The sequence below is a fragment of the Coturnix japonica genome, chromosome 22 (assembly GCF_054131305.1).
Source record: "Coturnix japonica strain WE chromosome 22, WE-NBRP24, whole genome shotgun sequence".
In the NCBI taxonomy this organism is placed as follows: domain Eukaryota; kingdom Metazoa; phylum Chordata; class Aves; order Galliformes; family Phasianidae; genus Coturnix; species Coturnix japonica.
This window is the reverse complement of record NC_140684.1, coordinates 2,056,342-2,083,408: the sequence shown is the minus strand read 5'-3', so window position 1 is coordinate 2,083,408 and position 27,067 is coordinate 2,056,342. Positions and strand designations below refer to the sequence as shown.

Genomic DNA, 27,067 nt, shown 5'->3' with positions numbered 1-27,067 from the left:
AACATTTAAAAACGCCATTATATTAAACATTTGATTCACTTCAGTAAAATTAATTGCCAACTTTTTCAGCCTTCAAGCAGCACACACGCCTAAAGGCTGGATGGGCTGCAGATGCACAACTTACTGAGTGAGAGAACATCTCCAGACATCGGCACGTTACAATTCCAACTCATGTCCAGGTTCTTGGTTGCTCACAACTCCAAACCTGCTGCACAGCTGCAGCCCTACCAACATATTCAGTCCCAGAAAATGTTTGCTAAAACTGTATTTAGATGTTCATTTCTGCATCTTATCGAGTCTGAAGGATTGTCAGGTTTATACGAATGCTGTAACAGCTTGAAACCCCTTATATTTCCTTCTTCAATTTCTGCACGACAGCTACTGCAAACCTGCTCCCAGGACCATCTGCTCGCCATAAGGGCTTTCTCCGCTGACAAAAGCAGCCCCCTCTTCCCCCCTACCCCAGGCACTCCCAGCGTTACGGCGGCCCCGAGCCCAAAGCCTGACTTCCAAGACGCGGAGCTTCCGAGGTGCCCCAGCACACTGAGCCGTACGGCGGCCGCCTGTCCCCAGGTACGGACGGCCGTTATTAAAACGAGTCAATAACTCTTCACGCCAGACGGCAGCGCGGCGGAGCTGCGCGGCAGCGCTTCACATCGGCCCGCCCGCAACAACGCCCCGCACATCGCTGAGCGCTTCGGGGACGCCCGTGCAGGGCGGCGCCCCTCGGCCGCTCCCCCGCCCCGCGGATCCGCGCGTGCACCGACACCCGCACGGCCGCACGGCGCGGTGCATCCGGCCGCCGCACCGAGGGCGCCCCGCGGAGCTCGGATCGCGGGCGGGGCGGTGTCGACGCGGCCCGGCCCGGCCCCGGCGTCCGCGGTATCGCGGGGCGGCGCGCAGAGGGCATGTGCGGGCGGCGGCTGACGGGCGGCGCGGCGGGCGGGGCGAGCGGGGGGCAGCGCGGCTCCGCGGCGCGGGGTCAGCGCGCAGCGCAGCGCCCATCGGCCGCCACCGTGACCGTCAGCGATACCCACCGGATCGGCGGGGACCGCGCCTCACCCTAACGGGGCTTCCCTGACCGCGGAACGCAGGTGAGACTTCTCATTTTCTTACGCAGCCGCGTTGGCCGCTTCTTGCGGGCTGCTCGTCAGCCGGCCCCGAGGCGAGGAATTACCGGGCAACTTTTGGCAGACGCCGGGCATTACCACCCGCTGCTGACACCGCGGCTGCTGCCCCCGGTGCGTTTGTCCGCGGCTTACGCTGAGCTCAGCTGCCTTACTCATAACGAACGCCGTTTCCTGCAGAGATGCCCTTTTCTGAGCATCCACAAAATACGGGAAAGTAGGAAGGGATGCGGTGTGTGTGTTGGCGAGGCAGGCGGGAGGCTTCGCTTTCCTGGACTGTTTCTGAAGCGTCAACATGCCGGTTACAGACCGACGGTGTGCGGTGGGTGGATGCCGCAGGGATCGGGATTGAGGGTTTTATGAAAGACGCTGCTTAAATGCAGTGATGTAGTTACAGATCTGCGTGGTGTCTGAATTCCAGCAGATTACAGAGCACACAGGAAAGCAGCTTCAGCTATGGTGGGATGCGATATAAATCAATGTACGGTATATTGCCCGCAACAAGCTCTTGCAAAACTTAAACCCACAGGCACAGAACTGCAGTGCTGGTGATTGTTTTGGTGGTTGGTTTGTTTCTGTTTGAAATCACATGTACTGCATCATTTGCAGTGTTTCAGTTCTGAGTATCAGGGATGCACGTAATGCACCTACAGTATATCACTGAGCAAAACACTTCCTAGGGTCAAGAATACTGTTTGTTAATTGGGTCTAGGTTATCACTGAATAGCGACAGAGGACTGTATGCGCCTACAGCTGTTTTTTGAGTACACATCCTTCTGTGAAACAGGATACATACATGGAGATGTGTGTACATACGTGTAAAATGTAGGTCTGTTTGCATGTCTGTTTGCTTCTTTTCCCCACTGGCACAGAACCACAGTCTGGTTCTTTCTGTCACTGAGACGGGCAGGAGCTCCCAGAGCAGCACCAGGCAGCCGCTGCCTCCTCCTCCCAGATGCCACCCAGCACTTCCCAAGTCTGTCTGACAACAAATGCTCCCAGACCAGCTGCCTCCTGCAGGCTGCTCTGCATTCCTGCCCAGAGGCTGCTGTGCCTCCGACAGTGCTGTTTTCCAGCTTTCCACCTACCCGTGCTAGCAAATTGGTCTTAAGCAAGTTGCACATCTGGTGAGAGAGCTGCAGCGACCAAATGCACTCGAGTGCTGGCAGCCCCTGTGCTCACACTGCAGCTCTGCTCTGTGGCATCACCTTCCACTGCTGAAGCCAAATTATTATCAGCTGCGAAACGGCTCCTATGTTGTATTGGCTTCTGCACACAGTGCATACTATGTAAGCGTGTGTCTTTTTAACTTCATGTGACTACAGTTTACATTAACCCATTTCCCCATCTCCATGCCATCTCTGCATAAAGATTTCTATTTTTTCTGCTTGATCACCACCATAATTAAACACCCTTAACACCATATCAGTATCAAAGTTAACTTTACAGTGTGATACATCCTGCAGCAAGTGCACTTCTTGCTGGGAGGAAGGAGGCTGCCCCATTTGCCAGCACAGCACGTGGATCACCACGGTGCTCATCTCACCCTCATGGTGGGCTCTCAGAGTTCAGGTAGCACCACCTGCTCACATGGAGCCCTCCTGCTGTGTGTGTCACTCCCCAGGTGGGGATGTGCACATTGCTCCTGGCAGCTGGGAACAGGGCTGGCACACGGGAGCACAGCAGGCAGCGCAGGCTGGTGGTCCCTGCGCGCGTGGTTTTGTGTTTGCTTGTTTAACAGAAGAGGATAGGTAATTAATTAATTAATTAAAAAAAAATTACATGCTTCCTGAAAGATAACATGGAAAATGTCAGTGGTCCCACTGTGGCTTTACCAAAAATCCTGGGGATCAGCTTCATTTTCATGGGAAGGGGTGGGAGAGTTATTACACAGGAATATTTAAAAGCTAAATTATGCTCTAAATCAGACGACTGGGGAGGGGGAGGCCCTTGGAAAGGGATGGGGAAGAATCCTACTCCCTGTGGTTTGTATAGACCCTCAGTGAGCCTGGCAGCTGCAGAGCTGGGGGACCTGGTGGGGCCCACAAAGGGCTGCCATGGCCTCCCCACTACTGATGTGCCCCCAGCACCAGCCTTGGGGCCGGGGGAGAACAGCCACCAGGGCTCTCCTCCCACATGGATGGAGGGCAGGGACAGGAAGGGTACAGCACAGCCCAGGCAGGATGGGGCCACAGAACTGCTGGCAGTGCCCGACCCTCAGGGGGAGCACAGAGACCCTGCACATGCGGTGTCCTCTTTTGTGACCCCAAAAGGACTGTTCCCCACAATGCTGTGTGGTCACATTCCTACGCTCTAATTTTTAAGCTAAAGAAGTGCTCTTAAGGCTCAGCCAGGTTCCATTTGCCCCAGTTGTGTAAAATGGGCCACAAGCCTTGAGCTTGCTCAGCTCCACACCCTTCAGCACAGGCTGGGGCTGGCAGTGCCCATGGCAATGCATTTCCTCTGCTGCTGCTGCCCTGAGCCTCCAGGGAAGGCTGGGTGGTGCTTATGTGAGCCTCTGAGCCGCCAGGAGGGTCAGCGGTCAGCTCCTGTTCCTCACACCTCATCTCATTGCTTGCATGAATTTCTAAGTTACATTGTCAAGTTAGTGAGAAGATGCCCCATGGCACTTTCTAAACAAGCCAGAAAAAGTATCGATGGATCTAAGCCAAAATCAGTCAGCATCAACCTGAATCTCAATGTGAGTAGGTTTTGGCTTAAGACACAAGAGCAGCAGGATGTCCTCTAATCCTTACTTGCAGCACATGCTGTTTTACATGTGAAAAGCCTTCACCCACATCTTTGTTTTTCTCTCATACCCTATGATTTGGAAGCTGTGAGAATGTGGCCTTCCACTACTGATTCCATTTGAGGTACAGGATGCTTTTATTCCTAGTGACCTGTAAACTATTGACAGGACCCCAACTGTAGATTTGCAGCTTCCCAGATGCTTCTTTCTGCCCTGCACCATGCACAGACGCAGCACACTGTTGGCCTTGACTGCCCAAATTGAGTGTCCAGGAAATGGCAGATTAGATTACGGCTTGTTGACTTCTGCCTGGATATACAGAACAAATGTGGAAAAGGATGGATTTTTTTTTTCCTAAGAATAGTTTTCATGAGTCCCGCTGCCTTCAGTTCGTAGGAGAAAACTGATTCTTGCTTCTGTGCCAAGAACTCTGAATTTGCAAAATCCTGCTGGTCTTTAGGTAGGATTTGCTATTGAAGAGCTGCAGCCTTCAATGCGATGTTGACCTGAGCTCCTTCACGGAACACCCTGTGGAAGGATGGGCCTTGGGGCAGTTCCTCACCCGCGCACCTGAGAATATTCTTTGTTGCCTCCACAGCACCGGTGAAAGCACTCGGTGCTCCCCTATGGTTTCTGGAGCTTCACCACCAGCCTGGAGGGCAGAATCACCAACAATTTTACATTGTTTATTTCTCTTTAGAAATAACAATATAATGATAGTGCAGCTGCCTAACGTGACATTTTTTACATCACAATTTGTGAGATCATTTTGGAAGCAAGTTTCTGACCTGCTTTTCCTTGTAACAACTCCTTTATGGCAGTTATAAATCTGGTACTATATGCGTAATGAAAGAATGCAAGGACTAGAAGGAAACCAGTGATAATCAGACTGGGCAGTGCCTTGGTTGCGATGCATGGTCCCATGGACACGTTCCAGGGCACAGCTTGCTGAGCTCCTGGACCGTGCTCTGGCACTGCCCAGTGCTCTGCACAACTCCACAGAAGGGCCCCAGGAGCAGGCTGGTGGCAATGCAGCTTGCAGGAAGCAAAGCAGCTTCAGTGCAGGTGCTGGTAGGAGTGTGGCAGTTTGCGCAGGGTGGGTGGCTCCTATGCAGGTGCAGATATGGCTGCAGCACCGCAGCGCTCCCTGCGCTGACACAATGCTGAGCTTGGTCAGCACACTGCTGCACTCAGCTACTCTGTGTTCAGGGAAGTCTTTATTTTAAGCAGCTGGCTGTCCCAGGACAGCAAAAGAAGTCCCAGAACTGTTTGTTCTAGGAAAGACGTTGGAACAGATCTATATTTTGAGGTTCTGGAATTTCAGATAGGAGTTGTCCAATCGCTCTGCACTTAGTCCTGCTGGCATACAGCATTGCAAAGTTTCCCCACAGGGTATTTCTATCTGCTGTAAACAGAAATACTACAGGTCTCACTGAAGAATGTAATGCTGCTTTTCCCTAATGACATTTCCAGGCACAAACAGCTAAAGGCCACCGTTCAAACAAACAAATGGTTATCTGACCTCCACACAGTTAAAAGTGCACCTGTGGCTCCTAAAGTGAGTAATACGAATGAATATGAAGTAAGAACACAGTACTGTTGTATAAAACAGAACCTCTGAGCGCTGCTCTGCTCACCATCAGAGCTGCATGGTTGAGCGCTGTGGATCCACAGGTACCAGCACAGCACCCACTGCTCCTCATTTTCCCTTTGTTCCTGGTGCAGCGTTGACCCTTTCATTGCTCTCCTTGCCCAGAGGCTTTCTGCTGTTCAACAGTTCTCATTACCCATCTCAAAGTTCTTCCTATTATTATTTTATGATTTTACTGATTTTAACTCAACTATCAATTAATACAGTTCTAAAACCCTGTGGCTACCAGAACTGATAAATCAGAACTGAAGACTCTGCTTCTATTTCACTTCATTTATTTTAAGTGAAATCTGTGTAAAGAAGACAAATGGCACGTTTTCCATTACCAGATACTATAACACGTCCTTCCTACTCTTTTGTTTTTAATGCCATCATCAGAAGTGATGCACCTCAGTTCTTTTAGGCATACTCTGATGCTGCTGCAATATGTGGTTTATGGGAAAATCAAATTACTTCTTCTTTAAATGTCAGCAGCACTCTCTGCCATCTCCCCACTAAAATGCAACATCTCGTTTCTGTGTAGTACATTTTCAGCAGTTGCTGTGGGCGGGGAGTCTGCTTATTTGTTTGGTTGGTTTTTACTACAAGGCACTGTCATGGCAACCACAGTGAGGGTGAATGCATCTGGAGGTTCTTCGTATCCCTCACATTGGCTGCGGTAAAACTGCCTCATGGCATTTAAACTTTTTATCCGCTGTGTGAGGGCTGTCAGTCAGTCCTGTGAGCCCCAGGGGTGGCTTCTCCCATGCAGGACTCCGTGCAGGGCCCAGCAGTGTCATGATGGTTGCACGCAGCGCTGTGCTGGAGTATCTGCAGCTCCACGTCCAGCACAGTGCAGGGACAAGGCAGGACTGCCACTATTCCTTGGGACAGATGAGCATGGCAGCACTCTGCAGTGTCTAATTAGAGCTAATATTCTGTTCATCTGTCTAGGTACTTCTGACCCTTTTACTGTAATTCCCGAGCACTCACAACGTTAATCAGAGATTTTCAATAATTTAAATCTAAAGGTCAGCTCTTCCACGGCCGTAAATCAGTGTCTTTTTTTTTTTCTTTTTTTTCTTTCCTTTTGGCTTTGGAGCTAATCAGAAGGGAGTTGGGATCACTTTCACAGTGGGAAAGTGATCTTAATTTATTAAAGCATGCTGCTGCCTTGTAGCCCGTAGCGCTGTCTCTCTCTAGAGCTCATGAGCTGCTAAAAACCCACAGGTACTGGAAGAGGGAGAACAGGGCCTTGTCACACTGAGCTCTCAGAGTAAGGACGGCAGCAGAAACAAAAGCACCCAGTATTTTCAGTGTTATGGCTGAGATCAGCACCATGAACTGCCTGCAGGCTGCCAGCCTGGTCCATGTGCCAGGAATTACGGCTCCACAGACAGCGCATCAAGCTGGGCTTTGGAGTGCTTTTTTTCCTGGAAGTTTTTGAGCTTGCTTTTGACTGTGTGTAAGATAGAAAGAAATGGTACAACTGAATGAAAAAGCAAAGGCTTTTAATTGGTAACATCTACTGAAAAAAAGAGGAATAAGTGTATAGCCACAAAAATGTAGATCAGAAACAGCAAAGTACAGCAAAGGGATGTTTCTTTACTGGGACGGGAGATTGCAGGGGGTGCTCCAGTAGCAAGTTAAGCAAAAGTCATAATGTTTTCTTTCCTGGAAAACATTGCACTTGCCTGGCCCCACAGAGAAGTGGTTAACCAGGGAAGCAGGAACCTGTGGGGAGATGCCACCTCATGTTTGTTACAGAAGGTTAAAGGTTCCCTAGAGCACAAAGGAACTTTCCTTTCCCATGCAATCCCATCATGGTACACATCAGCACAATTAAAGCCTGCAAAGCTCAGAAGTGGTTATTTGGTTAAATCTGAAATTAGCTTTTATCCCAGACATTCACTGTACTTTTCCCACGCACCTCTACATGTTGATATTTGTCAATAAAAATTGACTAAAAAAAGCAGGACATTCAGTTCCTCTCACAGTGACATGCACGGTCCCTCACACAGATCATATAGTCCTCAACTGCAAAGAGACTAATAATTTTCCTATCCACTGTCTGTTGATGCAGTTTCTTTCCTCCCCACACCCACACTGCTGTTCCCTTCTGATCGGCATTTGTAGCTTAGCTACTGCATAACTGAAAGGAAGGAATTTGCCAGTGCTTTGCTAGAAAAATGCTGGTGCAGTGTCTGTCCATTTCAGCCATGGAGAAAGAAGGGAGAAGATAACTATTAACAAAAGAAAATAAAGAACCTTTCTCCAAACATCTCTAGAGAAATCACCTCATTATAACTATTTCTTGTACAATTCTAGCTCAAGAAATATTAACGCTGAAGAGCTGGAGCTATCTGCTGCTTAATCAGTCATTCTCACAGGATTATTGTCATTAAAGTGCATAATTATGAGTAGCAGCTGGAGGAGAGCACGGCTGAAGGGAGGGCACAGGGAAGGTGCCCCAAGGAGCACTGTGGTTCTACTGATGCTCTCCCCTTGGCATGGCAGGTGCAGCGAGCGGCTCGGCCATGGCACCACGCAGGACTGGGCCCAGCCTGGTGGCCGCCCGGGGCCCTGACAGCCACATGCAGAGCAGCAGTGCTGGAGTGATGGGCTGAACCCATGGGAGGAAGCAGCACCTGTCCAGGTGGGTGCCCGGCAGCCCACTGGGAGGCGTGAAGGCCCATACCAGTGGGGGCATGGCCAAAGTGTTCTTCAGGCTGCAGAAGTTCCTTCGGCGGACCCAGTTTCTGCTCTTTTTCCTGACTGCTGCATATCTCATGGCTGGCAGCCTCGTGCTGCTGCAGCGCGCCCGCCTTGCAGCCCAGCAGGGACCACGTGGGGCCTCAGGCCTGGCACTACCAGGGCCGGACGTGGGGCCAGGAGCCAAGGACGCAGACCCTCACCTGGCAGAGAGCCCTGGTGCCCAACTCCCTGTGGGAACAGACACACTGCCAGAGGTGGAACCGTGGCACAGCCCTCGCTGGATGGCATCCCGCAACTCAGAGCTGAGGTGGCTGCGGAGGAGGTGGTTCCACAGGTTCATTGGTGACCAGGAACCCATGCAGACTGCAGGACTGAGAGCCATGAGGGGTACCACGAAGCACAAAGGTAAGGGATGCGCCCTTTGCCCACCTTCTGGCACATGCACAAACTGCTGCTCCCCAGCCCAACCCAAGCAAAGACCAGCAGTCCTGGTGAGGTGTGCTAGAAGTGCCTTTCAGCGGCTCAACAGCGCTTCCACGCCAGTTTTTAAGGGCATGCACAGGCCAGAGTAAGGCAGTGTCCCTGCATGCTGAGTTGTAGCTCCAGAAATGTATTTCTGCTGGTTGGTGCAAGTCCAGACAGAACCATACTCCTCTGATTTAAATGATTTTCTCTTCAAGCAGGCAAAGGAGAATGCTGCTGAAGCTTGTTTCTCCTCAGAACAGGGAACGCTTAAAAATGAATTTTATTTCATTACTTGTTTAAAGCTGCGCTGTAACTTCTGTTTAGAAGTAGGTTTCTGCTTTCCAACATAGACTCAGCTCTGCTGTGACAAGCACATTCCTTCTTCCTAGCCTGCTTTCAGGAGCCATCCCCATAAGCACACTGTGTTCAGAGGAATGAGACATGGGCGCACACCACTCCTTAGACCCTTCTTAAGCACCAAACCACAAGAAGCCCTGAATCAAACTCTCAGTGTTTGGTGAATTTGCTGGAAATTTGCCACCTGCAAGGGCGTGTGCATCACTGTGTGGGGCAGGGCCAGGGCAGTGCATTAGCAGCCAGAGCACAAGGTACAAAACTGTACATTTTCCAATCCTCGTGATTAAATAATATCCTAAATGGAAAGTTATTCAGGACTGACAGAAATTAGAGCCCGCTTCCCTGCAAGCCAATACGTACTGCTACTAATAAATACATACATGAACTGCTATGGTTTATTCAGTAGGAAACCTCTTAAAAACCAGTCCCCAGGGCAAGCGAAGAAGCAAAGCAGGAGCTATCTGCTGCTATCTAACCTATGCATGGTTTCTGCTCTGGGACTGCCTGCTCTCACTGTGCGATGCTGCAGCCCCAGCTCTGCCTGCCTGGAGGCTGAGCACAGGGATGCAGAAAGCATCAGGATTCATGCTGGGTCACTGCGATTAGGGAGGCAGGGATGTGTTGGCCATTTCTATCAACAGCTGTACAGATCTGACCTCCTGATACCTGTGGGCACAGGGCTTTCCCACCCACGTAAGAAAAGGGCCAGGCTGCTCTCAGTGCAGCGTCAGACACCAGCAGCACGATGCCCTCACACACCAGCTGCTCAGCACCCTACACTTTTGAGGCTGCAGCACCAGGTTGTGGCTTTGCTCTCTTTGATGCATTGCTTTTCAGAAGAACTGGCAGCACAAGACGAATGGGGTCAGAATGACTAGGTATCGTGTTACTACACTGCTCCTTCTGTTGAATAAATTCATCCAAAGGAGCACCTTCTGCAGAAATCCCACAGAAACATGCCACCAAGTGACTCCTACTGTGTGAGCTGCTGGGAATGGGAACAAGAAGGCAGCAGTGGCAGTGCTTGAAGCTGCATCATGCACCTGCTGGAGCCTCTGAGGCATAGAGCTCACAGGAGCACTCCACAAGTGCTCCATGCACTGCTGCCAGCACCCTGCACACAGGAGCAAGGGTTGTCCCAGCAGCCCACTGCCTTTCCCAGCCTGCTCTGGACATACAGCCCAATGGCAGCACCTGGCCAAGCACAAAATGAGCTCAGTGCTGACCCAAGCCCAGCGTGGGGGCATGGGGACCTGGTGCCCATCAGGCAGAGGAGCTGCCACAAGCAGCACGTGGTATTGGTACCACCAGGTGAACCTCCTCATGGACAGGAAGCCAGAGAAGAATCACCCGCACCCTCCAGGGGATGCTGGGCTGCAGTGGGGCACAGCTGGCCCTGAGCTCTGCGTGCTGCCAGCCCTTGCTTGAGTTCTAATTGCTGACTGAGAGGCAGCCAGAAGGACTATTTATTGCTACTAGCCATTGAATTATGTTGATTGAAATACACGTTATATGAGTATCTGACTGAACATGAAGTGACATCGTTAATAACAGTATTGTTAACAAGCATTAGAAAGCTTTTGGAAATTATGATCAATTAAAAATTTAACTTCCTATGCAGAGCATTTTATCTCCCCTGGCTCCCAGTAGCTGTGCAGCCTTGTTACTGCTCTGTGATCCCTTCTGAGCACAGCGCTCTCCCTGTGGCTGTGGTGCCTGTGGATGCTCAGTGCCAGACACCATCGTGCCCAGGCTCTGCCCTGCAGACAGTGGCTTTCACTTTATTTTGCACTATTTTATTGTTAATATAATGCTTTTTAATTTGGGTTTTCATCATATATTCTCTTCCTCTCTGAAGCTCCTGTTATTTAATTTCCCAGTGTTGTCATCTCAGTACTGCAACATCCAAAATCAAATTTCCTTTTTCTATAGCATATTAATGATAACATGCACCTGTAACCACAAAATTGCTGTACAATAGTGGGGTGCTACATCAGCTTTCCAATCACAAATAAGAAAAAAAACAGGCTAGATTTGCATTGTGTTTTGTTCAGGACAACAAAAGAGGCTTAACAGAGGCTGCAGTATAGCAGAAATACTTCTTTCATATGCTAACTAAAGCAAGACATAAGCTAAAAGAATCTCTCACCACCCAAGAAGATAGCTTAATGCAACAGTGCTGCCTAGTTAGGGCCGGAGTTATCTTTCCATTATAGCTTTAATGTAACTCTACACACCCAAAGGAAATCGATTTTCTTAACATTTTTCTTGCACCATCTTAGATTTTCTTGCACCACTAGAGATTTTCAAGGAAACTTGGGAGAAATCAAAAAGGATATCCCACAGTTCCACCATTTTAAGGACTGTCCGTTCTGTGCCCACACAGCCCCCTGGCAGCACCCAGCTGAGGATGGCTGCTGCCCTTCCTTCCCAAGCCCATCCCAGCGCCACCGTGCTCAGCACTGCTCATCCTGCGGGGCAGGCAGGCTGCAGCTTCTCCCAGCACAGCCCTGACTGGGACCTGCTGCTGTGCACGTGTCCTGACTCTGCCTTACATGCACACAGGCACCTACGTGGGCTGCTTCAGCGATGACTCGAGGGAGAGGACACTGAAGGGAGCTGTATTCTACGACTTACGGAAAATGACGGTGGCTCACTGTCAGGAGGCGTGTGCTGAGAGGTGAGCTGCTCATTCACAGCGAGTTTTCTGACAGTAAGCAGAGCTGTGTTTGAGAGGGGAAAAGCCCACAAACATTAAACATGTGGCATCTGTGAAAACCGTGATTGTCTCACACCTTCAAACCTGTAGCAACTCTGCTACCATTTGGGACAGATTATGTCACTGACGCCCATCTACTGGTCTTACTGTAGCACAGTGACTTAGATGTGTTTTCTGTTGTTCTGGGCAAAACTTGGCCTTCAGTCAGCTGTTGGTTAGGCACTTCCTCAGCCCACATCTCTATGCTCACATCAGTGCAGCCCCAGCAGCATCGGAGCTCCCAGCCCAGCACACCCCACAGAGCAGCATGCAGCTCCTGTAGCGTGCACAGAGTGTACTGCCAGACCCCCACCCCACACAGGGTGCCCAGAGGGCCCGTTCTGACTGTGCCTGTGCTGCACCCACAGGGCCTATGCCTACGCAGGTCTGGTATATGGTGCAGAGTGCTACTGTGGGAACAAGCTCCCAGCCACCACATCCAGGCCTGAGGAGTGCAACAGCGAGTGCAAGGGTGAGAAAGGCTCAGTATGCGGTGGAGTGAACCGGCTGTCAGTCTACAGAGTGGAGGAGCTGCAGGCGGCGGCACCACAACGTAAGTGTGGGTGATGCTCTCTCAGTGCTGCTCGGGCACTGCATGTGCAGTCACTGCTGGGAGCTGAGGGACAAAGCTGCGGTTCTGTTGTGGTCCATGGCTCCCAGTGCTGCCTGGGAAGGCAGTGGCACCGGGAGGCAGGCAGTGTTGCATGGGGATTGCAGTGGGGCAGAACTTTAGCTGAGGAAACTGCTTCCTTCTGCATCCTCTGCAAAGGCACAAAACCTTGTGATTAAGACACAGCCCTAGAATGGCTTAAAAACACCCACCAATACCATCCTTAGCTCAGAAATAATCCTAAACAAAAGTAAATCTTGTGACTACAGCAGGAGAATAGAGGGCAGAGGCAGAAGTGCACCAGTACCTTAAGAGAAGTCTCGGTAACAGGAATGAGACCCGGAGTTCCTCTTTCCCAAGGTCGTTGTTCTAGCAGGACCTGAGGTGTTTGTTGCATCTTTGGATGATACTGCTTGTCATCTACTCTCTGTAACACTCATCTGCTCAGTTAGCTGCCACGGGAGACACAACAGATAAACTTCTGGGCCAACACAAGGCATGTGAAATATCCACGGCTGAGCACAGCTTCGTTTTTGATACTGGATATTATTTGCTTAGAACAAGCACCAAGACCAAGGTTGTGGCAGCACTGCTGCCACTTCACTTCTTAAAGAGTCAAAGTTTGTACCATCATTGATCATCCACGCAGAAATTACATACCAAAGGCACATAGACCTAAATTGCCAGTGTCAGGCTGACACGCCCATTGGCAAGTGTTTAAATTTTCAGTGTGAAAATACATACACGTATTTCACAGGGAAAGACAACATTTATTTTTTTCTTAACTATTAATGAATAAGTCATCAAATTAATCTAGCCTGAAGCAAGACTGGTATTTTGCTTGCTCCTACTAACACCTGATATTTGACCGAAAAATCCCACAGACAATGAGATAGCTGAGCAGCCAACAGAAGCATTAATCACAATGATAATTGTGAAAATGTAGTGGGAGTTAACTCTGAAATCTGCAGAATCCATTGGGGATGGCAGCAGTGCAGAATGCAGCTCAGGCAGCAGCTCCTCGTGCAGTGGGAACAGCACAGCCCTTACCACGGGACTCTGCTACTCGTGCCCTGTGTCTATGGGCAGGCACAGGACTTGAGTCCCCTTCACCCCAGAAGTGCTGAAGTGTGAAGTGTGCAGCTCCTGCAGCCTGGGGGGCTGTGCATTCCCAGGAGCCTTCAGAACTGCACTACCCATCTGCTGCCATCCAACACCAGCCCTTTCCCACATCATTTCTGATGTGCGCTGGTTGGTGTGGCCAGTGGGCACAGACCAAGACTCAAAAGACCTAAAGAGACCATTAGCTCTATTAAGTCACGTTCAGTTAATTATGTCAGCAGAGAGTTGGTGCAGAAAGATGAAGACGTTTTCCTCGTCTGTAAAGCTCACAGAATCCTAAGATCTACAGCAGTGTCAGCATTCACACTTCTTTCCATCTCTAACCCCGCCACACGAGGTTTTCTCCATGGCCATTGGTTCATCTGTGCGAATGCATCACCTCACCTGGGACAGGGAGCTTCCATGATAGATAGTTCTGGGTTTTTGATGGGTTCTGTCAGGGATGCTTCTGAAGCAGGAGGGAAGAATTGCACTGCAGCTTGTAACAACCATTTGGGCCACACCTTGACTTCAATCAGTGATGCAAAAAATGGAGCAGTTCTGCCTAGCTCAGCAGTGTATATAGAAGGGCAGGTCAGATCAGAGGCTGATGCTAAAGACTTCAGGAAAGCAATTCTCCCTGAGCAGCTTGCAAAAGCCTAGTCCAGATTCTGAAGACTGCAGCAAATTCCCTCACCCTGAGAAGAAGGGAGGGAAGGGGAAGAGGAGGAGCAGATGTGCAGGAAGGTGGGTCCCCGTGGGGGCTTTCAGGATTCATTTCAAATCCTTTTCTGGTGCAGATGATGGGAAGCTTTGTAGATTTTTATCGGGGCTTTTAAGCCTTTCGGGGAGAGCGTGTCTTCAAAAGAAAGCCAGGAGTTGCAAACAATAGCAATGCCCTCCACTGGTGGAATTTAATTTAAACTCTTGGCTGCAGCCCTGCTTTCAGGGGTTAGTAAAAGCCGAAGGCATGTGCTCCTTTCATACCACAGGATTTGCAACACATTTTTCTAGTATATTATCACGGTTTCTCTTATTTCTAAAGTATTTGGAATATAAGATTTATTTCATTATTCTTTAGCTTCTGAACCTAATATTGTTCTTTGTGATAGAGGCAGGATACTATGGACATTGTTTTCTCAAGAGAAACCTATTTCATATCCCTGCAGGGAGGAATGTTATCTATCGAGGATGTTTTAGAGCTCCAGAAAATTTAACAGACACCTTTCCAGCCTCTTGGATACAGCCCAATTTGACGGTGGAGATGTGCTCTGAATTTTGCTCCAAGAAAGTAAGAACAGTTCTCATTTCACATCCTTTCTTCTTTTTTGTTACTTTAAACTTTAATCTACTAAAGGAATAGCAGAGATTAGTGCCTTAGAGCTCTGAATTTGTGAATGAGTAAGGACAAAACTCACCAGAGTCAGTACCCAGCGATGCCAGGCACCGTGCTGACCTCCAGAAGCAGACACTAGAGAACATCTATGGTGATGGCGATGATTTGCCTGCACGAAGTCTGGCAAAACCTCCCTGCATTTAAACAGCAGCAGTAGCAAAGCCGCAGAACCCACTGATACACACCATTTGGATATCACAGTGCTCACCTCTTGTCTACTGTTGTACCGCTTCTTATCTCCAAGCAAAACGCTACACAACACAAAATAATACCACAGTTACATTTATTCTTGTTTTTACTTTTCCCTCAAGCCATGTTCTCTTCCTGTGGCAGCAGTGCCGTTTTGGGCATGCTGGTTGGCAGATACTGGTGATTTGGCATGTTGTTGGCACAAATGCAAAAGCTGCGTATTAGCTATGAATGAATGATGCAGGAAGGAAAAGCTTATGAAGTCTGTGCTAGGATTTTTTCCATGAAATCTGCGCCACGCTGATTGCAGGTGCTTTGGGGAAAAAGGTCACAATCCAATCTCATAGTTTGTTTGTGGTGTGCACTTCCTGCCAGTAATCAAGCAGAAGAAATAAGGTCTATTGCGACCCAACCCAGTTCAGAAAGGAGAAAAGACCACAGTGCACATAGACTGCCAGCAACTCGAGAGAAATTTTGTGGCTGGAGCACAAAAAACCAACATGAGCTTTAACTCCAGACAGCAGAGTGAGTCCTGTGATAACAGTGGGAATTCACACTGACTCTAGATCCTTTCAGAACAAGATGGATGGCTTCCTTGCTGACACAGGCCTACTTAGTTCTCCTGCAGTCAGGTCAGGATGCTCATTTTAATCCCACCCACTACATGAAAGAGAATAATTCCCCCAAATCCAGTGTGTCCTGAAGAGGCCGGCGGGCTTTTCATAGGACTGGTTTGAGGCCTATATTTAAATACACAAATGACTCTCTTGCTCTGTGGGGGCTTTGAAGAAAATCAAACTGCAGTATAGCACATTTAGTTGTTAGTCTTTCATATGGCTTTGTGCAGCCAAAAGGGGGAAGCTCTAGTCCTTGAAAGCACATGAGATATGAATTTGAGGTAAAAACTTTACGAAACCTGCTAAGTAGCCTTACTGATCAATTTCTTCCTTAATTGTGAGTGATGATATGCCTTAATAGCTACCCATTATCACCCCATAACACAGAGCCATGAATGTATCTTTTTGCCAGAAGCCATAATTTTCATATATGCTCTCTTGAAAGCCAACCTGTACAGTAAGTTAGCCATCTCCATCTGAATTTATATTTTTAAGTATTCAGTTATTTTACCTTTCAGCTACTTTTTATAGTTACATACAATGAAAATAAAAATGAGGTACGCAAGTCTAGAGAACCCCACCAGCTCAATGCATCCTTAAGCCATGCCAGCAAGTTTGCAAACTCAGACTTGAGCACCTCTAGGATGCTTCCTTGGTCTGTTCCCAGGAAAAAAACACAATGTTCTAATTTCCAAACAGACCTGCTATTTTGGTTTCCAGATGCAGCTACATGCTATTATTTTCTCATAAACAATAGACTCATGGGACGGCTTGCAGAATTTACACATTTGGAGCATACTCTGCCAGGTGCAGTGCAGATGGACACCCAATTACAGACACACAGATTTTCCTGGCTCACTTGTTTTTGAGTGAAGTGTAGCACCGCAGATCTGTGTGTTGCAGGACAAGCTCTGTGCTTCATGTGCAGCTGCCTCAAGTGTTAACTGTAGCTTGGGCCTGAGCAAAGTTGCTGGCATGTAGCTGCTGATGGAATATGAATGGGAGGTCAGGGCTGAATATGCCATTTTACAGTCACTTGATGTGCTTTGTTAGACAGTCGAACTCCAGGCAATCAGTTGCTGATTTCTGTGCTTGGCATTGGTGCTTTGGGTCCAGTCATTATTACTCTGTTCCTCCCAGAGTGCTGCAGGCTCCAGCCACTTCCTTCTCCCGTCTCCTGCCACACGTTTCCCCATCCCAGAAATAACTCTTTGATAGGGGTTTTGTATACTTTGTACACTACACTGCATGCAGGCAGGATTACTGGACTTCACAGTGGAAGCAGGAGGTGTAGCATTAGTAGTACAAAGCTAATGGAGGCAATGGGAGCAGAGTCCAGGTACACAGTTATCCTACTTCTTATGATGAAATTCTAAGCACATCTGCATGAAAGCTTGGGAAAGGCATTGAAACACCTGAAGAAACAAAAAACGGAAAACCAGAGAGTGCTCTTACAGTGCTTCCTGAGCAGCAGGGAGGCTGTACATGGGAGAGCAGCCTGGCTACCTCTGCAGGGGTGAAGCACCCACCCCAGATCCCTGCTGCCCTGAACCACATACAGGCATAGGTCTCACAGTCTCGTGCGGGTTGGAAGGGACCTTAGAGATCATCGAGTCCAGCCCCCGGGATTCGAGCCCCTGTGCTGCAGAGCGGCACTTCTACCACTTGCGCCACAGGGGGGATTCGAACCCCGGGCCCCGGTGTTGCAAGGTGGCATTGCTACCACTGCGCCACCGGGGCACAGGTCGTGATGCAGAGTGGTTGCAGAACTGTACTATACTGTCCCGGCCTTGCTTTGCCTTCATGACAGTCATTTCACAGAAATGCGGAAGAGCAATGAAGTACCTGCTCAGGTCTCTTGAGAAAATCTGCATCCTTCCCATAAAGTGAGTCCCTCGCAGGTGCCACTTGGCAGGAGACATGGCACATTCTTATTCCAGGCTGCACTTTAGGGCCAGAATGTTTGTTCATTTTTCAAATGGAGAAACATCCCTTCACTGTGAAGGAAAGATCTCTGTTTGCAGGCAAAACTATTTTGCCCTTGGATCAAATCACTAAATAGATTTTGACAATGTCGTATCTCATTCACTAAGCAAATTTTGACTGTTTGGGCACAGATGGCATGCGTGTTGTGTTTGACTCCTTATCAGAGGATGAACATGTGGAGAAGAGCAAGAGATAAGCTGCTCAGCAGTCCTGGCACGAGCTCTCAGACTCCAGAAGACTTTTAAAAGGCAAAAAAGTGTTGTTGTGGAATAGGTAGAATTGAATACTCTGCGCTCGAATAACCCCTGAGCTGCTTTCAGCCACTGTCATTGAGGTCGAGCCCTTCCACGCATACTGATGTGCCACACGCGGGAGACACACTGGAAGTCTGAGAAAACGTACTCCCAGTCCCCTGACAGAGATGAGGACTGAATTTTAGGGCCAGTTTTAGCAAACTGGTAAATGTACTTTTCCTATGGAACTCCTAAGCACCCACTAATTTCTTCAGCAAACAACAAGCAGATGTTTTCCTCCAAGCCCCTCTATTTATTCTCATCAATATTAGCAGAGTGGCCCAGCACCACCACTCTGCATCTGTTGCAGAGCACAGCAAAGCTGCTTTGCAACTTGATCCCTTCTCTTGGTAAGATTAGTAAACCTGAACCAAACACGTTGAAAAGAAATGTCGTAGAGCCAGAAATTGCACTGTGAATTATTTCCATGAGACAAACACCATCTACAGCGGTAGGCTTGCTCTGCTAGGGGATCTGTCATTGACAACAGTCAGCCTGGGTTTCACACGACATGTCCCCACTGAGAAGCAAAGGCCATGCAGGAGGCGCTGTGCCCAAGGACAGAGCCCAGCTCCCTCTGAGTGGTGCTGTGCCCACACGGCAGCTCCAGCCCCACACCCCCCAGGAGATGCCACAGGGCCGGCTTAGTGTTGTGGTCCCAAGAAGTTGTTCCATAAAAATATGGAAAGTAGCGCTCAAAACCTGCAGCAGCCCCTCTGCAGACACTGAGGCTTTGCAGACTGTGAAGCAGTCATAGGAAGACACACATTTTTTTGTGACTTTAAGCATAACGGCAGCTCACTCCTCTGTCTGGGGGCCGTAGATGGAAGTTGTAAAGACGGTGCAATTCAAAATGCTCACTTCAGAGGTAAATAAGAACAGCCTTTCCCCTGCTGAAGTTTCAGGTGCAGTTACATAGTAGGACTGAAGGAATATCACTGAATTATATGTTTTTATGAATAATGAAAAAGCAGCATTGTGAGTTCTCAAGCCTTACAAGATCTGTCTGAAAACCATTTTTTAAGAAATTGCACTGTGAAAGACAGCGGCACTATAAGAAATGAGCTTTACAATGATATATCAAACACTGCTTTGATCTTGACAGTGGCTTGTGAAGATTTATCTTCCTTTGCATAACAAGAGCATTCCCCACAGGCTGTTGATGCTGTGGCATTTGTTCACTAATCTATTTTCTCTCCATGGCAGGAGTTTCCCTTGGCAGTGATCCGGGGGCAGGAGTGCTACTGCGGGTACCCCACGGGGCGCTTCCCTCTGCGGCATGGCGCAGACAGGCGGCTCTGCAGCGCGATGCCCAACGCCAGCAGCACTGCCACAGGGAGATACTGCCTGGCCTACCAGACACCCGTGCAAGGTACAGCCCCACAGCCCCAGTCCCTCCTGCAGCACATGGGAACACCTGCAGTGAGAAAACACCCCTTATCTAAATCCTCATCTCACAGTCATGCTCATATATGTATGCATTTATCCTAATATTACTTCCAAACGTTCCTTTGTTCAGCTGCACAGCTCCTCCACTGAGAAAAATAACGGTTTTTCAGATGGAGAGGAGGCAGAGCCCGGGCAGCCAAACCTGAGGCAATGGGACCAGGACTCTGCCTGGATTCTCACCTGCTCCCTGAGCACACGCCAGCATGTTGGGCAGGCACAGAGACAGCTCAGCAGACTCTGATTCTGCTCTGCCCATATTCCTCCAAAATACCTTCCTGTGTATGTCAAAGCCGGAGAGTAAAGCAGAGTAATGCCCCAATCTACTGAACCATCAAGATAATGCCTACAGCTTCTTCCTTGCAGTGCTTTGCACCACGTTCTACAAAACTAGTTACAAGCTTAAAGTGAAGAGAGGTTCTGTGTTTTTCCCAACATCCATTGTTTTGCTCCATTTCCCAGTACAGCTGTTGACTGCAAATAACAGCATGTACAAAGACCATGGAAGAATGCTTGCTTTCTTGAAACTGCTACTATCAGCCACATCTCTGTAGATAAGGAACAGCACAAGACAGCCTTCTTGATACTGTGCTGGCACTGTCAGGCTATGGCTTCATCTGTAGGCTACTCTGAAGAACAAAAAGACAGATCTCTAATTTATTTTCTGGCTTCTTTTTGAGTCACTGAATCATTGAGGCTCACTCTTTGCCTCTGCCCTTGCTTTTAATGCATGCCAAGCCACATGGGCTGGACTTAGAGAAGCTGGCAGCAGAGCTCTGTTCAGCCCCTGCTGGTGGTCAGCCCCAGGAGGGCTCCTAACTGCCTCAGGCCCTTTTCTGGAGGAGAACTGACTGCCAGTTTGTTTCAGTAGAAGAGTTTCTCCTGCATTATAAAACTTGCTGTTTCCAGGTACAGTGGTGTATTTGGGGAGCCAGCCTGCCAGGCAAACAGCGGCTAGCAAACAGACATCAAGGAGCTTTTATCACAACTTGTTGGCAAGTAGAATGGTTCACTGCAACTCTGACAGAAAGCATCACCTCACACAAAACCAGTGAAAACCTTTTCTGAGGATAATATCTTTGGCCCCTTCCGGCTGAATTAATTTTCAGAAGTAGCTGACTCACAACTGGACTCAAATTGATATCCTATATTTGTAAGGGAGGAAAAAGACAATAAACCCTATAATCAAGGGCTCTCAGTGAAATTAATTAGAAAACCACAATGCTAACAATGAATTATCTTCTGTACCCACAGACACCCGCTGCACAGACAGGAAATTCTTAACCACAAAATCCAAATGGTTCATTGCTTTGTCAAGCTTCCCAGGGGCTGGCAACACGTGGGCTCGCCATTTGATTGAGCACGCCACAGGCTACTACACGGGCAGTTATTACTTTGATGGAGCCCTCTACAACAAAGGTACCATTTTCAGGGTGTGATGGGACACACAGAGCCATTCTGAGGCATGGGGCTTTTCTTGCTTCAGCAGCCTTTTGCTTGGAGCCACCCAAGGCCATCACTGCTGTTGATCACAGCAACTGTGGAGGAGCTCACAGGGTGACTCTTACCCCAGTTGCCCCTTGCTGGCAGCAGCCCTGGTCCCAGGTACTGGGCAACAAGTTTAATCAACTGTTTTCGCAGCAGTAAGGCCTTGTTTAAGAGTGTAAAAAGTCACAGACATATGGCCATGTGGGGAAAAAAACAACAACAATATTGTCTTATAAACAGGCTTTAAGGGAGAAAAAGACCACTGGCGAAGTAGACGGACCATCTGTGTGAAGACACATGAAAGTGGCAAGACGGAGATTGAGATGTTTGACTCTGCCATCCTGCTGATACGAAACCCGTACAAATCACTCATGGCAGAGTTCAACAGGAAATTCGCCGGGCATCTGGGCTATGCTGCGGACCGCAACTGGAAGAGCAAAGGTAGTGTGATGGGTGCACAGGGCTGCTGTGGTCAGGGCTCAGAGCCTGTAGTTGTTTCGTGCTGGGAAGGGGTAACACGAGGACATGATCACAAAACCTAAGGGAGCATTGCAGACATTAAGTGGGACTTGAGCATCATCAAAGACCAAGCCCAGAAGCACTCAGGCTGTGCCTCTGTCACCACTGACAGCAAAGCAGCACCTGCACTGCAGCATTGCTAACAAAGAAGCACAAAGCAGAGAAAACACATCCAGGCACCAAATGCCTGGTGTGCAGCCCATCTGTCAGGCTGTGCTCTGTGAAGGAAGTTTGCCCCTGCAGCATGTAATAACAGAGAGAAATCTAATTGAGGGTTTGATGAAGCATGACTTTTCCTGAAGGAAATTTTACAGCACTGTACGGGTGCTGCTGCATTGCAGATAAATAAAGATAGGAGCAATAAGGGGACTTCAGAGTTCCATGAATGCACAAAATGACTTGCTGGATGGTGGGACTGTGATTGCCCTGCTGCACACACTGCTGCACTCAGACTGCAGCACAGGAAGGATTCAGCACACATCTTCCCCCTGCATGTTTCAGGCATAAAAGCTGTGACTTGGCAAACCACTTAGCACAGTGCTCAGGGGACAGCAGGTGAGTGCCCTTGGTCACAGCACGTTTCTTTCCCAAGTCCTTAGATCACCCTTCATCAGCCACAGCTCAAGATCTATTTATCAAAACCTAAACAAAATAGCCCTCAGAAAAGGGAAAACAAAGCCTGGAGAGTGTGGCTTTCCCATACAGCAAACTACAAATTGTTGTAATTTGGACACAGTTGCACTTCATCAAGAGTAAAGCCTTCAGCTTGACCCTCAGAAAATTATCACAGGCACCAGCAAGAGATTAAGGTTTCATATATGGCAGTAGAGGGAAAATATTTCAGTAAACTTTGTCACAGTGATCCTGGCAAGTGATGGCGAATCCCTCCCACATGCCAGGAACAGAAGCACCTTCCCTATTAATCCTGTTTCCTTAAATCATCTCCCCAGAAGCAGTGAGAAAATTACATTACTCAACACCTCTGGACTGAGAAGTGCCCCAGCCAAAACCAGGGTCTCAATACTGCATTTATAGGTATACTGATTTATATGCACACGTATATATGAAATATAGAATAGCCCCCATATCTTTCTCAAACTACATTTGAAACAGAGGTATAAAGGTAGGAAAATTACAGAGGATAAAAGGTCTGCTTGAAATAACATGGCAAAAAACTGCTCAAATGAGCAGCCAAGCAGAAACTGCTTGGTGCCCCTTCACTGCTCTCATCCAAATGCTTCTCCCTTCTCTTTTTGCCCTTCCCTAGCCCCTGCATGGAGCTGCTAGCTTGTTCAAAGAGGAGAGTTCTGCTCCTAGAAGCTCGGCACACTGAGGATGCTGAGCTGCAGCTCCGCCCCAAGGTGCCCTGCCCGTCCCAAGGGGCTCCCAGGCAGCTGGGTGACTCTCAGCACTGCTAATGTCTGAAACCAAGAAGTCCAGGTGCCTGGTGGCTGTACATTTGGGAACTCTGCATCCTCGCCACTTTGCAAAGCAGGAGAGTAGCACCCATCTCCTCACAATAGCTGCAGAGCTGAGTAGCTACAGCCAGCCATGTTGCTTTCTCCAGCACTCACATCCAACCACCTCATATGTGACCAGCACCTCTAATCTTGTTCCAACTTAATTTTTGGAACACTGTGGAAACATCATGGCTAACATGCTTTCGTTTTCCTGGTTTTCCCATCATATAGACTGGCCGGATTTTGTGAACAGCTATGCCTCCTGGTGGGCCTCTCACGTTCTGGACTGGCTGAAGTACGGAAAGCGTCTGCTTGTCATCCACTATGAGGACCTGAAACAGAGCCTCATCCCCAAGCTGAAGGAGATGGTGGAGTTCTTGAACATGACAGTGACAGAGGACCGCCTGCTCTGTGTTGAGAACAACAGGGATGGGAACTTCAAGCGGTCTGGTGCTAAGCAAAAGGATTTTGAGCCATTCACCCAGGAAATGAAAGATCTTATCAACAGATACATCCTGACAGTGGATGAGGCCCTGAGGGGAAGAAACTTCACAGGGCTGCCCAGAGAGTATGTGCCAAGATGATAGCATGGGAGCACTCAACTGTGCTTACAAATAATTTTTTAAAGAAAAAGAGACTAGACCTTCATAGCATCTAAAGCAAAGATACTTGAGGAGTCTGCTGAGCAGTGCAAATTCTCTCCACCCTGAGGTGTTCTTCAGGGCACTTCAGGTGTTCCAAAAGGCAAGAAGCAGAGGATAGAATTTTGGGTGGCAGAACAAGGTTGAGCCACACACCATTGTCTGCCTGCAGGCGCTTCTCTGCACACAGACAGCCAGAGCCTTAATGGCAGAGCTCTGCTGCTCCTTGCTGCTGGGGATTTCATGGCTACCAGTTGGAAGCGGGCATATGTAAAGGGAGGAAAAGTGTGGCAACACCCATAAACAGTTTTCATCTGAGCACTTCAGAAAACCTGTTCCTTTCTTCTCAGCACGACTCACAGTTTCCCTCTGCAGGACCAGCGGCCTGGCCCAGCCTGGCCCAGTGCTGTCACCAGCCACAGCCCCAGGGATGGGATGGAGGTCTGCTCAGCCGCTCACTGCCCCTGTGCCAGGTGTTGTGCCTGGGAGCACCCAGTGAGCAGCGCAGCTGGAGAGACTGCGAGGCACTTCTGTTCACGTGAAGTAAGGGATTCCTTGAAAACTTGCCCAAAAACGTTAGTTTTAATAAAACCAGAAGTTTGTATAAAGGGAGCTGGGCTTCCTCTGTATGTGTCGCTGGCACTGAAAAAAATAAAACTACCACAAATGAGACATCAAGCGCACTTCAGCCTCAGGCCATCCAGCACAGTCCCTGTTGGTGCTGGGAAGCTGCCTCCGAGCTGCAGGGCCCATTTACAAAGCCAGAAGCCCTCTGCCATCGGCAGTGGTGCAAATGAAGGAAAGGTAGCTCTGCAGCTTACTTTATTTTACCCAGGAAAGTCCAGGAAAATGCAAATAGGGAAACATTTATAATACAACCCAGAACAAAAGCAGCTGTAGCAAAGGGATCTGGAAAGCTTTATTCAGCTTCCATTACCTGAACTCCACTTAAAACTAACCTCCAGCATTTTACTTTTCCACCCAAGCTGTACTTCTTAATGGTTGTCACTGAAATGTTAATGACAGAAAAGCAGGAAAAGCTACTGAATGCCACTCCAAGCAGCTGTAAAACATCCTTAAAGTTTGATCACTGGGAAAAGAATCCCTGAAATTCAGCAAGGAAAGCACTTGCTTTAAACACCAACAGTTAAAGCAATGCAGGCAGGGCACCATAACATCACGTCAGCAAATACCAACCTGAGCTGCCCTTCCCCACAGCAGGGCAAGGGGCTGAGCTGCACTGTGGGGCAGTGCTGGGACACCCCATTGTGCATGGCTCTGGGCCTCAGCACCACTCACCTTTGTGGTGACTTAACAGAGAACAGGCTCTTTTCAAAAATGGCATTAAAATGCTCTGAAGGCCTGCATGGGCACCACTTACTGCTGATGGCTTGTATCACAACCTGATGAGTGTGAACCCAGGCCTATGCACACTGTGCAAATTCTGCACATATTGCTCTTGGCCTCACACACATGAAACCATGCAGCAGAAATTGTGTCCAAGGAAAAAACCATCAGGATTGTGATAATGACATCTTATTACATTGCATTTCAATCCTGGCACAGGTTTGTGGAATCAGCGTAAAGAAATATTTGGACTGTTTCATCCTCATAAATGGTGATGGTGAGGACAACTTGCAGACTCTGAGAGGGCTTTGTAATTGCACATGTCCTGTAAGGGAGACTCCAGGTGGCTAAAATTAGAAGGGGAAATATTTTAAATATCCGTAACATCTGTGAATGCCAAAACCCAGCTTGCTATAGCCAACCAATGCCCATAAATGAGGAACAGCATCTGTCTCTGTTTTATATATAATATATACATATATCTTATATACACACACCTTACATTTGTAGGTATATAAACACACAGATATATCAGTTTGTTATATATTCCCTAAGAATTCACTTCAGATACTAAGAGTAGCCAAGTACTTCTTGGGCCAGCATACTAACCCTACTGCTGCCTGCACCACCATGAGTTATTCTCACAAATACACTGAATTCCATCTTATAAAGAATTACAACATTTTTTAGCCCTTATTCCCATAGAAAGAAGGCTGCAGAACCTTTGCCATTTAATGGCTAGGAGTCATCTCTAAACTGACAGCCCAACACACATTTGTCACTTTTGCTGCCCTCCTTAACTGTCCCCAGATGTGCTCACAGACACTGATCGCTGCCCCTCCCTTCCCCAACACCATCCCACAAGTATAAATGATCTGTGCAGCTTTAACCTTTTATCCCAAGTCAGCAGTTCAAAAGCACTTGAAAAGACAGAGCTCTTTACCACCACTGACCTCAACCCTGCAGCAGGTTTGCACAGCAGACACCGATGCTGACCATAAGAAGGCTGGGCAGGCATTATGCTGATCCATGCAATATGAGAAGTGTTTGGTTTTTGTTAAACAGACAGGGTACACGTTTTATTTGCATCTCTGCTCAATACTTGGACTCTGGTCAGACACAGGAGGAGAAAGACTAAACATGTGGTTGGTACTGTTCAGGTCATGGACTATCATAGAATCCTTAGAGTTTGAAGGGACCTTTAAAGGTCATCTAATCCAACTCCCCTGCAATGAACAGGGTACCTACAACTAGATCAGGTTGCCCAAAACCTGATTAGACAGTGCTACGTTGATTCCATAGGATTTCTGGCAGAAGACCCATAAAACCTGACTCAGATACCTATATTTGAACTATTTTCCCCACAACTTGTTTAGAGATCATTCATCCTTCCCTCTTCCCAAGGGATTATCTGCAAACAGAGGTTATCTGTATCAGTTCCTAGTATGCTGCAGGTGAACCTCTCTGTATCCAGAGGGACAGAGCAGGTCTCAGAAGAAGCAGATTGTTAGAGCTAGTACAGACTGCAAAACAAATCTTACTGGGACTCCCTTACTTACCTGGTCACAGAATGACACTTAGCAACAAAATTCCTAGAACCAAATTCAGTTGTATCTCAGGCGGTCATGAGTAAAAGCCAAATAGTGAATGTTAGGTTTTATTGAATTATTCCTCCTACTGCATCCATTGCATGCACACATCCACATCATGGGAAACAAGAAAAAAAACAATTTCCCTGCAAGGCAGGTTTTCCTACGCTCAACAAGCTATATGCTCATCATAGTGAGCTTTAATTAACCAGGATGTTTTAGTCTGAAAAAATAAGCTACCATGCCATTAAAAGCCATGTTGATGTTCACATATATTCTTCTCTTTCTTTTATATTCAGCTGTAAGATAGCAGAGGCAGAAGCATGCATGCAATTCCCTCAAGCTTTCGGCTTCCTTCAGGAAGTTAAGGCTGTGATGAGTCATACGCAGGCAGTTAGAACAAAACAGAGATGCTACATTTCAAAAAATAAGAGCTTAGCCCTTGAACTTTTCAAGCAGTGCTGCCACAATACACAAGCAGAGTGGAGACTCTCCATCCGCCCACAGCTGCACACCAGGGCTTGGCCCATCCCATCCCACTCTGGCCTGTCAGCCAGGAGCTCAGTGCCAACGTCCAGCTTCTC

General features: G+C 48.3%; 1 protein-coding gene across 1 annotated transcript; it reads left to right on the top strand.

The window, feature by feature from the left end:
* The first annotated feature begins 935 nt into the window (after positions 1 to 935).
* On the top strand, positions 936 to 24,219 carry WSCD1 (WSC domain sialate O sulfotransferase 1). The gene is made up of 9 exons (XM_015881207.3): positions 936 to 1,094; positions 8,024 to 8,626; positions 11,609 to 11,723; positions 12,170 to 12,354; positions 14,682 to 14,803; positions 19,200 to 19,365; positions 20,694 to 20,858; positions 21,168 to 21,368; positions 23,138 to 24,219. The coding sequence occupies exons 2-9, from the start codon at positions 8,215 to 8,217 to the stop codon at positions 23,488 to 23,490; spliced, it is 1,719 nt and encodes a 572-aa protein (XP_015736693.2). The 5' UTR covers positions 936 to 1,094; positions 8,024 to 8,214; the 3' UTR covers positions 23,491 to 24,219.
* Positions 24,220 to 27,067: the final 2,848 nt, after the last annotated feature.